Genomic DNA, 15,858 nt, shown 5'->3' with positions numbered 1-15,858 from the left:
TGTCGCTGTTCTGAGGACACATTCTCTTCCCTCCCCTTCTCCTATCCTGAGAGTTTACTCTGCCTCCTGGCACACACCTACTCTACTTTTCTCATCCTTCTACCTACTTCTATGAACAAAATCCTTCTGCAGTTTTCCCATATTTCACAGATGCTACCCCATCTCTCACTCTTTCCTTGAACAAAATCACATCCCAGCTACCCAGCCACAGATGCCACCCCACACATCCATCCAGCCAAGCACAGAAGTAGCAGCTCCAGGCAGTTCTTCCTGACTCTTCCTGCCTCAAGAGAAAACAGAAATAGCAACCAGGAACATGCTTCCCTTGGGGAAAAAACCAAAAAGCCTCACCTACCAGCAAGCCCCACCACCACAAACACCCAGCAGCAGCACTGCCTAAGCCACCACACACTCGACTCTCTGCAGCTTCCTCCCTAAAATGAGATGCTGCCTGACATGTCACAAGCTCTCTGGCTTTCTCTTCATCCAGCAGGTCACACTCTTCCCTCCACACCTCATCCCTCCCTGAGCTCCACAGGCCCATCAAGCAGTAGCTGGGGCATGGGAAGTAAGGCCCTGATGACAGAGAAAGCCAAGCTCAGTTTGTGCCCAAACCAAAACACTTTAGAGACACATTTAGCACTTTCCTACTTGAGCACAACCCAATCAGCACCAGACCCTGCCCCACTCCAGCCTTTTTCCCTGCAGCTTCCAGCTGCAGCCATTGAGCTGCTGAGCATTTTGCTTTAAGAAGAAAAGCCACATAGACAATGTCTACACTGTATTTTCAAATAAGTACAACTACTGATAGGAGAGAGCTCTGAAAGGCCATTTATTATGAGAGAAGAGAGCTAGTCTTTTGCTATTGTGTCTGCTGTAGCTGTTCTGGGTTTGAAGAGCATGTGCAGCTGTGGCTGTGAAGAAATCCATTTTGCCATTGATTCCCATGGCTGACATGCAACTGAAGGCACAGCCCAGCGTCAGCCAAGTGCATGTGCTTGGGATGTTATTAATAGCAGGAAAGCAACACCACCAGTGTGTGCCCACAAGCTGACAAGGCAGAAAGCTCTTACCTGCCTGGCCACCCTCCGAGCTTCCCAGTAAGGTTTAGAGTCTTCTACAGCTTTTCCAATCTTCTTGACCAGCTCATCCAGTTTTACTGTGGCCTCCACCAGCACAGAGCGGAACTTCTGGCGCGCATCCTTCAAAACGGCGCAGGAAGGGAAGAAAGGACAAAGGCAGATTAGAGCTTTACAAGTTATTTCTACCTCTTTCGTTCCTACCTTCAGGTTCCTCTTTAGATTCACACAGGAGCTGACACATTCAGAACAGTCACTGGAATTTGGATTAAGGCAGAATTTTTCAGCAGAGGAACCCTGGAACCCAGAGCCAAATCCTAAAGCTGGCATCCTGGACACCAAATCTTTGTTTTTCAGTGACAGCTTTTATACAAAGCCTACAACAGCCTGTTCTAGATGTTACCTCTGGCAGGGTTTCTCAGAGAGGAATTGTTTGTAAATTACTCACTCTGTGAGGAGGCAAACAGCAGTGAAACAAGCTCTGAGAGGGACTTCAAAGGCAAAGACATCTCACATACATAAAGCTAGAATGGTGCTAGCAGGCAGGCCAAACCCCACAGCAGGCTGGCACATCAGCTGGAATTGGCACAGAAAATCCATCTTTTCAGCTGTGGTTTCTATCAATGGAGAAGGGCACCTACATTCCATTTCACTGTTAATATTTTCTATACTTAAAAAATCCAGCTACTTCCAAACAGGATGAGTTGCACTCCTTACATGATTAGCTAAAGCAATTAAAATATTTTCTCTGCTCCGCTGCAATTTCCACACATGTAAGCAAAGTGATTCTGATTTCAATCTCAGAATCCCCCACAGACTCTAAATATATGAAATTATTGCAGATTGATGCAAATTCAGGCTGGGACCTGGCCCAGGATTTAAGGAGATGAAGAGGAAGGGCCATGTGAGTTCTCAACAAGGCTTGTAACTCTAATTGGAGTGCAACATTTATGCAGACTGCTGCAGTGACATGTTGATAATCAGGAAGCAGCTGGCTTCAAGAAGTGCCCTAATTCAGGAGGGTTTTGTCATTATTGTTGACGATTTCTAGAATGCAAAACTGCTTATTCACTGGAAGATTTAAAATACATTGCAAGCTGCCACTATGCTCTCAGAAGTGGAAAAAAAAATGCAACAATACATCAGTTTTTGCAGAAAAAGCAATATACTTCTGTAAAAAGCTTCTTTGCTTCCCTTTTAGTGTTATGTAAAACCTGAACCAGCATCAGCATTATCTTAGTCCAGGCCAAATAGCTTTAGATTCTTAAGGTACTCCAATTTATTCTAAGGAATTATTCAAATGGGTAACAAGGTCAAAAATGGAGAATTAAATGGACATTAACTTATTATTTCATTAACTCAAATCCAGTCAATAATCTCATTTCTCAGTGAAAGCCTGAAATGTATCATTTAGACAATATTTATCGAGTCAATGATTTTCTCAGCGAGAAGAATTTGAATATTTCCAATTAAGTTACTGGACCATACATGGTTCATTGCTCAAAATGAGTTTCATAAGTAACTGAAAAAAGACTCCAAGCATGATGACTATATTGCAAGAAAAATAATAAGCACTGAAGTATATTTAACAAAGAGAAAAATTCTTTGCAGGTGTAGGAACAGGATTAAAAGCTCATTTCTAAATGAATGAGCCAGAAGATTTGACTCTCTTTGTGAAAGCTGCATTTAAGGATATTAGTTAGGCAAAATAGTTTAAGTAAAAAAATCCCAATGCAGTGATTCATCCAAAAGTTCAGTTCCCATGTTTGTAAGATCACTTGGAACAAAGAAACCATCACTACAAATCTGTGCTCGGAGACCTACCCCAAATTTACTCATGTAATAATTATACACAGTCTTATCCCATAGGAAAAAGATGACTAGTCCCCACTTGGAGTTTAAAAACACAAAACAAAAGAAAACAAAGGACACTAAGAACAAAGCAGTCAAATTAACAGCAACTTCTGTACCCATTCATCTCCCTTGAACTCTGAAGCATATACAAGTGCTCCTCTAGCTGGTGCCTGAAGCACAGGTCTTACAAATGGTGAAGCAGACATTTGCCCATGAGCAAACTCCACTCCACAAAGTAGTTAGTTACACAGAATAGGGAGCTTCAGCTGAAAAACACAATGGTGTGGAACCCCAGTTTCTCATTTTCCTCCAAAGATGACTGAGGTCTGACCACCCTCATTCTTGCAGCGAAGAACAATAATGAAAACCAAAGCCCCCCAGAACTTTGTATCATCCATCACAACTTATTTTAGTGACATTTTTTCTCAGGCTCCTGACTGCCAGGAACACAAGCCTGCAGGCTCCAACACCTTCTGCATGACAGAACAAGCAGATGTTCAGTTCTCTGCTGGGATGAGACCCCCACCAAAGCTTTCCAGCCATCCCCTTCAGTGGTTCAAAGCTATAAATCCTCCTAACAGTGTTTTCTGTAAGGACACTCACATCAAAAACTCAGAGGCTCAGAGCAGCACATCAGTGCAGCTCATTTGTGGTGCCCAGCACAGGGTAAGTCCTACATCCATGTCAGAAAGACAACCACAACGTTTTCAGGCTACTTATCAAATCCTCTGGTGTGACTTGCCCCTCCATGCAAGTGTTACTATTTAACTGCCAAACTCTTGCTTCATTTAGACCTTTATCATGCACACACAGATAACAGAGAAAGGAAAATATGTCAATTCCTGCAACTTGCTGTGGTGAGCAAAATCAAAACAGTGCAGCATATGCCATAGAAATTTTCTAGCACAATCCTCAATCTCTAGTTTCTGTATTTCAGTTTCTTGAAAGATAACTCATTCCAGCAGAAACGCTATTCATTGATAACAGCAGCCTTAGGTAACATGTGAGTCACACTCATCATTTCTGGGTCAGTTTTTATGTTTTGGTGGGGTTCTTTTTCTTTTTTAAAAACACATTTTGTTTTTCTCATCACTGCACTGAACACATACACAGACTCTAACAGAAGCAATGCAACTGACATGAAACATCTCAAACACCCTGACATTTTTAAAGTGTGTTTTTCCCCTCTACTCACTCCTAATCTTATGTCATCATTTTTAAGAACACCTTGCTTCTGATTTCAGAAATAGAAAGGTGACATTGAAAATGTTAGCCAGTCAGCTTTCAACGTTTTTTCCCCCTCCTATTTGCTCAAATGAGATGATGATAAACCTTTTACAAGCTGGACAAAAGCCGATTAAGGCATTTATCCTCAATGTGTGTTGCAAGGTAAAAAAAAAAACAACAACAAAAAAAAAAAGTAGCAGGAGAAGCTTCTTATTTAAATTACAGCCTTAACAAGGAGACTCTCACTAGCTAGGTGTTTGTCATACACACACTCCAGCAGGCAGAGCATTTAGTGTAGCACGTGGACAGCTGCAGTTTACGTTTCAACATCTTGTTCTATGGCTGCAAGAGCTCCATGCTCATCAGCTTTCTTTCTGGAAATCCTCAGCACTTTTCTTTCAAATGAGATTTCACTAGTGCTGTCTTAAGGAGCATGCCAGACCTCTACCCCATATATGGTTTTGCTGCAATAGTTCATTATTAAAAGCACACTTTGTTTTGCTGCTGGGCAGCTTTTTAATACTGCACCAGAAAGAGGGACCACACTTAAGGACAGGTCATCCTTACAGCAGCATTTTGAAGATCCATTCTCAAATGTGGGGAAAAAACTGAAAAGCTAAAATACAATTTTCAACTCATACTGCACCTGTCAGCAGAAAAAAGCATGGCTGTTTTCCTCACTCATGAGTGATGGTGATGAGCTGCTGTTAGATGCCAGATGACAAGTAAATAACTATTTCTGCCCATCAAATGAAACATGTACTTTCAAACAATTCTATTTTTAAGATGAGCTTTACATATCAACCAAGTCTGAATCATCCTAGTACCAAGCACATCTAAATTTCATTTACAAAGGTTGTCTCGTGACCGTTCTGCCAGTCTGGTGTGCAGAACCTCTGGCAAGCACGGGAGGTGCATGGAAATCGAATTGCTGGCTGAGAGACAGCCTTCATCTATTTCCAGGAGGCTGACAGGATCCATACCCATCTCCTCTGCTAAAAAGACCCAGCAGCTGCAAAAGCTCATCTCCAAGCTAAACCAGCATCAGCATCATACCTCCACACCAAACAGATGCACGAGGTGTGCTCAGAAATCCACCTTCAAGCATCCAACCAGTTAAGGACACTTTAAATGTCTCCTTGGTACCTGAACAGCTCAAGTAAGCCAGACTGGCAACCAAATCTTAAAAACAAGATTTTTTAAAAACAAGTGCAAGGAAGGGGAAAAGTAGTAGTATCTCAATTTTTAAGGGATAAGAAAAGTCTTTGGTTTGGGTTTTTTTTTAAGGTAGCTACTATTTTGTCATCTAAGAATAATTAAAAAAAACAGTACCTGGAAGCTGCTCTAACCTCCTGCTTGCAGACAGTTACAAACTGAGACTACCCATTCTTTTTACTACAAATGTTTTAAATTCTCTCAGAAGAAGAGAGAAGAAAGCAGGCATGGGAGGGTACTGGGTGCTCCTTCTAAAGCAAGATTTCTCCACCTAACCCTTCCTCTCTCAGACTGGAAACCCATCTTTACGTCAAGAACATGAACCAAGTAAAGCCCTTTGACTCACTTGGTTGACAAAACTTTTCCAGAGCCACAGCAGAGGAAGAAGCCTTCCCTTGCTCATCCTTGGATGAAAGCAGAAGGCAAAACAACAAGGAATTCACACACAGGAGCCATTTCCTATGGAAGCAAGTAGATCACAAAGAAATGTGGAAAGATTTGTCCTGATAGCGCTGGACGAATCCATCACACATGTACATGCTCCTCCCAAAGCCAGCAGGAACAGCAGCCAGTGAGCTGCTCTGCCCTTATCTCTGCATTCTTTTGTGGACACTGGAAAATGCTGCACAGGGATACTGATAAGGTGGCGGATGTTTCCACTGATGGATGTTTCCTCAAGCCAAGCAGGCACGCTCAGAATGAGATTCCAGACACTGAGAGGTCATTTTTCTAAAACCTCAAAGATGGAGGATTTTTCTTTAAAATCTACTTACATGTTTTATATGTGACAGGGTCAACAGCTCAAGTTTTTTTCCTACAGCCAAGTATTTTAGTGAAGAAGTAAGAAGCAATTCAAAATAACTGGTGAATATCTGCCTGCCAGTGGGAAGCAGAGAATTAATTCCTTGTATTGTTTTGCTTGTGTGTGCAGCTTTTGCTTTACTTAACTGCCTTTATCTCAACCCATGGGTTTTCTCACTTCTACTCTTCTGCTTCTCCCACACTGGCAGAGAGGGAGCAAGGGGCTGTGTCATGCTTAGCAGCCAGCTGGGGTTAAACCATGACAAAAAGTCCTTCCCCTTCTGAGAGGGGCTCAAATGCTGACAAGGCTCACCAGTGAAAGAGCACCACAACTAATAAACCCCTTCCCATATATCCAACAACAACCCAGGGTGACCTTTATGATAAACCCAGGACTAAAAGTAACACAAAGTGTTGCAGATCAGGACTAGGGGACCTAGGCAAGCACACAAGAAGGATGCCAGCCAGGCCCTCTGATAAGGGCATGGCTGAAAGCAGCACTGTTCAGCTCCAGTCTTCCTGTGCAGTATCTGAACAAACACTGGCAAGCTCGTAGCTCCAGCAACACAAAAAACTCTCTCTAACAAAAACCACATTTGGGATAGCTGGGATTCCAGTGGTAACTTTAATGGTATGTGCTGCATTTCCCCTCCCCACAAGGCTGCCAGAGGGTCCCCGGGTTAATTTGTTACAGCTGAGTTGTACTTTCAGCGCCAGTCCAAGCCCTCTGTGAGCTGGCTGGACAGACAAACCCTGCACATTTGTTAAGGACATTCACAGCTCCTGATGCGAGCTCAGATGGAGATGCACTTCCAATAAACAGGAAAAACCTCTTGCATTTGGCCAAAACACACTTGTATCTCGCCTGCAAGGCGTTTCCCCCAGCCCTTCGCAGACGCTTGAAACATAAACAGGGACATTAGCGAAGCCAAGTGTTAAATCCCTCAGAGAACCCTTATCACCCTTCTGCTGTGTCAGTAATGCTCAGTGCTGCACTTAGGACGAGCAGCATTATGGATTTTAAATCAAGTCTAATCAAAGATTCATTAACAGGCAATACATTAACGCAACGTATAACCACGAGCCACTCGGTGCCCTTCAGCAGCCCTGCAGCTCCTGAACATGCAGCGAGTGTCAGCAGGTCAGGATGTTTCTTCAGGGTTTAATAGGATAGGTCAAAAGAGCAAAAAATGAGTAATTCTTCCAAGTAAAAGAATATATGCATCCAACTTCAATGTATCTGCTCAAGCCATGCCATGCATGTATATCCAGTGTTCTCACAGGCGGTATAGGTGCAGAATTTATTTTAAAAGATTAAAAAATCCAGGCTGTTCAATTTAAAAATAGGTCATATGGCAGTTTCAGAGCAGAACTCAAAGAAGTGGCAGGCTGGTGAACTCAAAACAGAATTCCCCATTTTATCACCTCTGTAAGCAGCAGACACCAGTATTTTCTACATTGCTCAAACAAGGACATTCCTGTGGCTACTCCAGGCCAGTGCAGCCTCAAAATCCTAGAAGCCTCCACTGAATTCAGCCCATAACATTTTCCACTGGGCAACACAGCATTATTACTTCCACTCTGCAGATGCAGACCTGAGGCACAGCGAGAACAGAAGCATGGGTTTAGAAGGATTTAACAGCTTTTTTTTTTCCAGTTAATGGGAACTGGAGACAGCCAGCATTCTCACTTAGAGCAACTCACACAAAGCTACATTCAGGAAGTCCAGAAAAGTCTTGCAGAATTCAGATGCCACAAGGTTACCCTTCCTGCTTATCAGAGAGAACATCAAGTCACAAAAACATGGGTGTCTTTTTCTGAACTTCCTTCAAAGAAATATACCTTCTACTCAAACACTCCCATTGCTTTTCCAGATTATTCTGGGAAAAAAATCAGCAGTGGGAATCTAGGGACCACAAAGTAACATTACAGGAAGCTGGTCGCCAGCAACTTGTGCTCTAAATAATGTAATGATACATCTATGTTCCCATTAAAGATATTGGAAAGATAAAGAAAATTATACTACCAAAACAGGATAAATATAACTCCATTGTCTGGTTAAAAAACACCCACACACATCTCTCTTCCAATGAAATATAGCAGGAACACCACAAACTAGGAAGGGGCAGCAAGAGGGACCCAAAGCAGCAAACAAGAGCCAAAAGCGCAAATCTTCAAAGGGAAACTCAGCATGGCTCTCCCAGAAGCCCACATTTTCAGCAGCATTCATGGATTTTGGAAGCCTTTGAAGCAGAACGATCCCAGTTCCAAACTCCTCCTTCCAAACTTTCCTATAAGTCTGCTCGGCAAATCTTTCTTTTCTTGTGCAGAGTATGAATGCAGAGATTTTCTGCTAACCACAAGTGCTGGGTGTCGTGGGATTTTTTTATTCCTTTCCCCTAGAAAGGTTTTAAGTCCATTTAAAATATATTTATCAACCTGTATAGAAATTAAGCTTTGCTTACATCATCCAAACTGCATATTTAAGCAGATAAAATGTAATGAAAATCTTTACAGATTAAAAATTATGCAGTTGCATGATACCACAAACTGGCACCCATCCAATAATAAGATTTTTGGATGAAAAGCGAAGAGGAAACATTCAAGAAAGCATCCTCTTGGTGGTATTTCACCTTAATTCCATCAAACACTGCTTACAGTAAGTAGTACAGATAGATCTGCAGCAAACACTTAATGGCAAATGCAGAGAATGATTATATGACTTTCTACCTATCTAGCAGCTGGTATTTACCAGGCTGAGTAAGCCACACTGTAAGACCAAGTTAGTGTGGAAATTCTGCTCCTTTATTTACAGTTATATTTCCAGGAGCCTTTCAGCCTCTACAGCTCAGCATGTGCCACACACACAGTAGCTACAAATCTGCAGGCTCCACAAACACTTGATCACATGAATAATTTTAATCAAGCAGCAAAATCCCATCTTAAAGTCACTGGGATTTATTTCATGAGGATGCCTTTGCATTATTATTACTATTCCATCTGCTTCATAATATGTCCTCAGTGCAAGGTTATGACAAAATTAATGAAATCCAGGCAACTATCCATAACACCATCTTTCAATTTCAGTACCTCAGCATGAAATAAGGAGACTGAAAAGATACATACGATAATTTTTTTCAATATATCTATATAAAGATTCCTGAAGTCCATTTAATTGCTTCTAGTGCAGACTAGAATACTGATTTTTAAAGTTCACTCATAAAATTTAAATCATGCTAGTGCCACTGAACAGGTCTCACAGCAAAAATACTGTTTCATTATGCATAGCAATTAGTTCCCCATTTAACTAAGTTTATTAACCAATGAATTCATGATCTACATGCCACAATGACAGAATATGCAAACAAGTGGGGATAAGAAAAAAGCTACAAGACAAGGCTTGTCCAAAGATCATAACCCCATTTTCTGTTCAGTGCTTTCAGTGGATACTCCAGTATTTTAAAATTCTACCAAGAACCACGCTATGCTTGAGGTATCCATCTCATGAAAAGACACACAAGAGGGAAAAAAAATTAAAAAGAAACAAACAAACAAACCATACTTTGATATTTTGAAGGTACAGACAGAAATCTACAGATGTACTTTTATAGCATGCTCCTCACTGCAATCTCAGAATGTTTTATTTAATACAATATTCAAGACTTTGTAATGACATCAAAATTATTTAGGATGTAAAGTCATATTTTATGCCAGTTTTTCTTTAGCAGCATGTTTATCCTATACTTTCATTGTGTTTATCTTCTTTGTTTTGCAAACAAAAGAAAATTCAGATACACACACAGGATAGTTTGTTTTGCTTCACTATTAGATCAATAATGCTGAGCCTTCCAGAATAACTAGCAAGTAGATGAAGCTCAAATTTGGGGATTTAGAAACAATTTCTCTAGAATTTGCTTTAGATTTTTAAGTATCCCTGAAAACCTCTCTGTATAAGCAGGAAGTCTTTTATTCCAACTTTCCTTCATCACCGTCCTTGCTCAGGAAGTGATGACAAAAAAGGCAAAGATAACAATCTAAAAAAACCCCAAACAGCCACCAAAGAGAAGATCCTGGCAGACAGTTGTATGACAAAAACCTCTTAGCCAAATAACTTTCCCTGTCTATAATCAACAAACACAAACCAGTCACTTGTAAAAATAAAACTTGTCTAAGCTTAGTGTCAAAACCTAAAAATAAGTTCTGGCAGTGGTTGTGTGTGAGGTTCTCCACACAGGGTTTTTCCACTGTCAGAATACCTCTACCTTTCCCTGTTAGGTCAATTCATACCTTTAAAAACATCATCACCAGACTCTTGCTGCAAAATTACCATTCAGGATACACAAATTAAGGAGGCAACCCACTCAAAACCACTGTCCTTTCATTCACACAATCCAACATGCACAAAAGGAAAACGCAAGGGTAAATTCTGTACCTCCAGCTCCGTCTCTCTGCGATTGATATCATCTGTAGATTGATTCAGTTTTTCTAGCTCCCCCTAGAAGGAAAGAAAGTCAGATGCATAGTAAGAAATCGGGGGAAAAAACATGTCTGAGAAGGATCATTCAGCATCCCCACTGAAAGCTCACAAGGGCTGTGGCCAATGAATTTAGTGAAAAGAGGAAACCTTGAGATGCCCAGTTAACTTTGCCACTGGTCTTCTACTTTGCTACTTAAAAGAAAAAATAATCAGAGAAGCTCTATAGCTTTATGTTAAGGCAACACATTTCCTATTCTGGCTACTTCTTCACTGTTACAAATAAACACAAGGTACAGTAAGCTCAATATAATCAATATCAGTGAGGTACTGGGGAGACAGACACACCCACCCCAGAAGATTAGCAAAGTTTGTACTATCACAGGAGACACGCAGTGAAAGGACAGAACTGATAAGAAACACATCTTGCCACATGAGAAGCATTTTATTTTGGATTTCAGCAAATCATTTCTTAACCCAAACAGTCCATGGGAGAAATACAATTATGTTTACATAATTTGCCTTCCTGCCAACACTTTGATCCTCTAACAGCAGAAACAAAGGTGTTAAATCCCTTGAATAAATATGTAGTAGAAGTGGTGTTGGCATGAATGAAGTTACTGTAAAAATAAAGCTCATTCTTACTGACTTTCTTACCTCAAAAAGCAACCCTTAGGAAGAGATCTGATAGCCTTCTTTATCTGGGCAACATGATTATAAGATTTTTAACAGGAATGTTCTCCAATTTAAACGTTATTTAATTGTCAACCAGTGTAACAGAACACGCCTGGAAATGTTTTGCTGTACAAACCAAACGTTGTAAATTGATTGTCACTTGAACAGCGTCCCACTGGACTACAAGAATGACTCTGGTTACAACCAGAAAGGAATTCATTACAACAGTTTAGCTCTCTTATCCCCAGCAGTCAGATTTCATTTCCTACTCCTAGGACTTGGAAAACACCTACTTGGTTATCCATGTTGTCTGAAACAAACACTCATCCAAAAATTACCTAATTGTCTCTTACTGTAAGGCTCAAAGCCTCATGGCTCTCACGGAAGCAGACACAGCAGCCTGTTTTTCCAACCAAACAGAAAACTGAACAAAACCAATTGTTTTGCCAACAATTCACAAATCGTATACGTGGAAATGTGTAGCAAGCTGAAGAACCTATGGCCAAAATTAGATCAATAGACACCAACCAAGCTCAACCTCTTAAAATCAGGGCAGTACCAGGCTAGCTTTTGGCTGAGGCCCTCGCTCTGTGTAACCATGTTTTGGGAATTTTGCAATGGCTCTGCACAGCCCTGGAAAACAAAATGCTCACGATGGAGAAAAGAATGACAATTACAGCGAGCAGGGACCTACGCCAAGGATCCTCTCAGCAATGTACACACGTGTTATATTCATTCATGACAAGCAGTACCAGCAATGCTGGAGGCAAAAGCCATAAATCGGCAGAGACCTAAAAAGACATTTCATTTCAGGGACCACAGCGTGCTGCAAGTTTGCACCGTGCTATTGGTCGAGACACGATTTTGGGGAGAAAAGCTTTGTTTAGAAACCATGCAAGAATAAAAACCATTGCAGAAGGCATTCACTGAGAGGAAGCACCATATTCCACTAAAGCTCCTTTTTACAAGAAACAAGAAAATAACGATAAAAATAATGAGACAAAATTTTAACCCCATTTTCCCGCATTCATGAATTTCTAAGCCCCGCTCCACGAGCAAGGTCACGCTGTCATGGTCAAAACTAAACAGGGGAAGGGGGGATTTCGGCAGCAGCAGGAGGAGAAGCAGGGACGCCCAGGAGAGCCGGGCGGGAGCGATGCCCGGGGTAACAAAGGGCTGGGGCGCCCCGGGGGCGCTGCCCCGCTCCCGGCGGGCGCCGAGACACCCGGGAAAAAAAAAAAAGGAAAAAAGAAAATATACATATATATATACACACACATATGTGTGCATGCATATGTGAGTGTACGCGTGAGTGTACGTATGTGTATATATATATATATGTATGTATGCACATACGCAGCAAAAGCAATAAAATAAAAGGCAACCATTATTACATACATTACATTACATTGCTTCATACAGCCATAACGCACATACTAAAACGAACTTGAGGAAGCGCAGCCGCGCCTCGGCAGGCAGGCCCTCACCTGGATGCGGGGATCCACCTCCTCGTCCTCGGGCCGCGCTGGTTCCTCGGCGGGGCGGCCCCGCCGGCCCCCCGGCTCCATGGCGGCTCCCGCTCCCTCAGCCTCAGCCGCCGCCGGCGCCTCCCGCTCCCGCTGCCGCCGCCGCTGCTCCCGGCCCGGCCCGGCCCGGCCCCGCCTCCGGGGGAACCCCTCCCTCCCCACAGCGCCCCCGTCTCTTTGTGCCTTCGCAGCGCAGCCCGGAAAGCAGCGCCGAATTGCGGGGTTTCCTTTTTTTCCCCCCTTCTTCTTCTTCTTTTTTTTTTTCTTTATTTTTATTTTAACGCTCCTTCACGCCTCGTTTTCCTGGCCTGCTAATTCCTGGGTCCCCCCCGCAAGGGCGCTGCGTGAAAGCGGGATGAGTAGTTCCAGGTGCAGGGAAACGCTGAGGACACCTTGCTGGCTTTTTTAATTTATTTTTTTCCGCCCCGTTTCTTTTCTTCTTTCCTCTTTTTCATGCTCTGCTGGAGGCTGACATGGCCATGGAGAGAAAAAAAAACAGAAGAGAAAAATACTAAAGGCACTTTCTACAAGCTTGAAAATTCAAATGAAACCCAGATTTCTATTGTGTGGCGGCTAAGCGGGCAACTATTGTACCTACTGCATGCAGTAGAAAAAGACATACTGAAGACACATCCTTTTGTTGTCAGTAAAAAGGAACTTTGTACAAGAAATATGTACATGCTTGGCCCATGTCTAACGGAGCAGTTGAGATTAGTGTCTCCCTAATCACAGGGGTGGATAACAAGTAATTTTGAACAAATGAGGAATATGTTTCCACCTTTAAACTACCACTATTAATTTAACCCAAATTTTTTGTTAGAAAAATCCTCAAAAGGTAGTAAAAAAAATGGAAAGTTTAGATGTGGTGAAGAAAGGAGCATCCTTTGTGAGACTGAAGGTGAAAAAGAATCTCATATCTCTTTATAAGATAAAAATAAGAGGGAGGTAAAATAAGATGATAAAAATTAACATTGCTAAGGTAACTAAGGTAAAAAAGGAGGCAAAAGAAAAGCAGTCAAGGTCTTCCAAATGCTATAAAGCAACCAGGGAGGAAAAAACCAAAATATGGGAAGAGAGTGACATAAACATTTGAAAATAGTATAAACATGCAAAGTGACACCAACAACCTAAAATAATCAAGGAACAGAGGAGGTGTTGCAAAAACGCAGATGGGTTGTTTGCAACATCTTCACTGCTCACAGCAGAAAAAAATCATGTTAAGGAGGGGAAAAAAATAAAAACAAACCAAAAACCAAATTAGCCAAAGCCAAATGTTTGCTCTTACTGCTATCTGTTAAGGGATTCCAATGTGTACACATAGCCAGAGGTTCCCAGGACCTTGGCGTTTCTTTTCCCTGGTGTGCTGTGGCTCATGCCAAGACTGTAGTGGTCAAATGTCCAACACTGCCATCATCCTAAAATAGCACAGAAAATGCAAAGCTGCACATTTAAGACTTAATGTGGACAGTCCTGCTGTTACCACTTCAATTTCTAAAAAACAAGACCATGTAAAAGATTCATTGCAGCCATGCCCTGTTCCTCCAAAACTGCACAGGCTGACCCATGGAGATGTCACAGAAAGCACTGCCCACTGTTTGGGGTACAGAAGTGGTCCTGCACACAGGTGCTCTCCCAAAGAGATTTGTGATGTTTGCACAAAGGACCCTCTTCTTCCATTGCCACTGTGACAATCCCCATGATTGTTGCAGCTCGAAAACATCCAGCCAAACTCTTCAATCTGCCACACTCAGAGCAAGCTGTCTCTCTCTTTAGATTCAGAAAGTTGGGAGAGCTGCCTGCAGAGCTTAGCACTGTGCAAGAGATGGTGCGGACACACAAGCCCCTTTTCCCACGAATCTGAAATCTCTCATAGAGCCCTGAGGCCATCGAGATAATTTTATATCAAGCCAATACGTTGGGTAGGTCTGGATATAATAAAATCAGTGAAGAATGCACATCTGTCATTACTGCAGACATCACTAAGGCATTAACAGAAAAGTGGCCTGAAGGAAAAGATTTGACAGAACAGGGAAAGGGAGACTATTCAGTACAATAAAGATCAATAAAAGACTCAAGGCTATTATTTACATGTTCATTTTCTTCTCTTTGCCATGGAGTGGATTTTGCTGAAACTGCTGTCCCATGCAAAGGGCAGCAGGACCCAAGAAATACCTGAGGAACAAACCTGTGTCTCACATATGGCATGGTCTCCACAGGTTTGTGGGTGACACCAAGCTGTGTGGTGAGATTGACAGCTTGGAGGGAAGGGACATCAACTAGAGGGACCTTGACAGGTGTGAGAGGTGGGTCTGGGCCAACCTCTTGGAGTTCAACAAGGCCAAGTGCAAGCTGCTGCACATGGGTTGGGGCATCCCAAGCAAAAATACAGGCTGAGTGGAGAATGTACTGAGAGCAGCCGTGGTGAGAAGGACATGAGAGTGTTGGTTGACAAGATCAACATGATTCAGAAATGTGTGCTTGCAGCCCAGAAAGCCAACCACATCCTGGGCTGCATCAAGAGAAGCACGAGCAGCAGCTAAGGGAGGTGATTCTCCCACTCTGATCCATTCTGGAATGGCGTATCAGATGAAGTTCTTTACTGTGGGGCTGGTGAGGCACTGGCACAGGTTGCCCAGAGAAGTTACGGTTCCCCCATCCCTGGCAGTGTTCAAGGCCAGGCTGGATGGGGCTTTGTGCATCCTACTCTAATGGAAGCCATTGATGCCCATGGTTAGAGGATATTTCAGGTCCCTTCCAGCCCAAACCATTCTATGGTTCTATGCTCTCCTTAGATCAATCCTGTGCAAGAAGTGAGCTGCAGTAGATGGCATTTGGGTGTCACATTCGCCTAATCATGAGTGATCTCATCCCATCAAATCCCTCCTACACAATCTGTTGAAGGCCAGAGTGCTCCCCAGCCCCACCCCACTCCCAAAAAGCCAGTCATGCTGACCTTTTCCTTCCCCCACAGGCCCTACATGCGCCAAGGCGTCTGAGCAAAGCTTGC

At 42.5% G+C, this 15,858-nt stretch overlaps 1 protein-coding gene across 1 annotated transcript in view; it reads right to left on the bottom strand.

The window, feature by feature from the left end:
- SH3BP5 (SH3 domain binding protein 5) overlaps nucleotides 1-12,942 on the bottom strand; it is a 50,922-nt gene extending 37,980 nt beyond the window's left edge. The window contains exons 1-3 of the mRNA XM_054273639.1: nucleotides 12,813-12,942; nucleotides 10,609-10,671; nucleotides 1,074-1,202 (exon numbers count right to left, since the gene is read on the bottom strand). Of these exons, the coding sequence (XP_054129614.1) occupies nucleotides 1,074-1,202; nucleotides 10,609-10,671; nucleotides 12,813-12,893 (273 nt within the window). The 5' untranslated portion in view covers nucleotides 12,894-12,942. The remainder of the gene's footprint in view (nucleotides 1-1,073; nucleotides 1,203-10,608; nucleotides 10,672-12,812) is intronic.
- Between the last annotated feature and the right edge of the window lie 2,916 nt (nucleotides 12,943-15,858).

Source organism: Melozone crissalis, unplaced genomic scaffold (genome assembly GCF_028551555.1).
Source record: "Melozone crissalis strain CALT ecotype California unplaced genomic scaffold, PUWL_Pcris_2 ptg000016l_1, whole genome shotgun sequence".
NCBI classification, from domain to species: Eukaryota; Metazoa; Chordata; class Aves; order Passeriformes; family Passerellidae; genus Melozone; species Melozone crissalis.
Note: the sequence above shows the minus strand (reverse complement) of the source record. Positions and strands in the feature narration are given on the sequence as shown.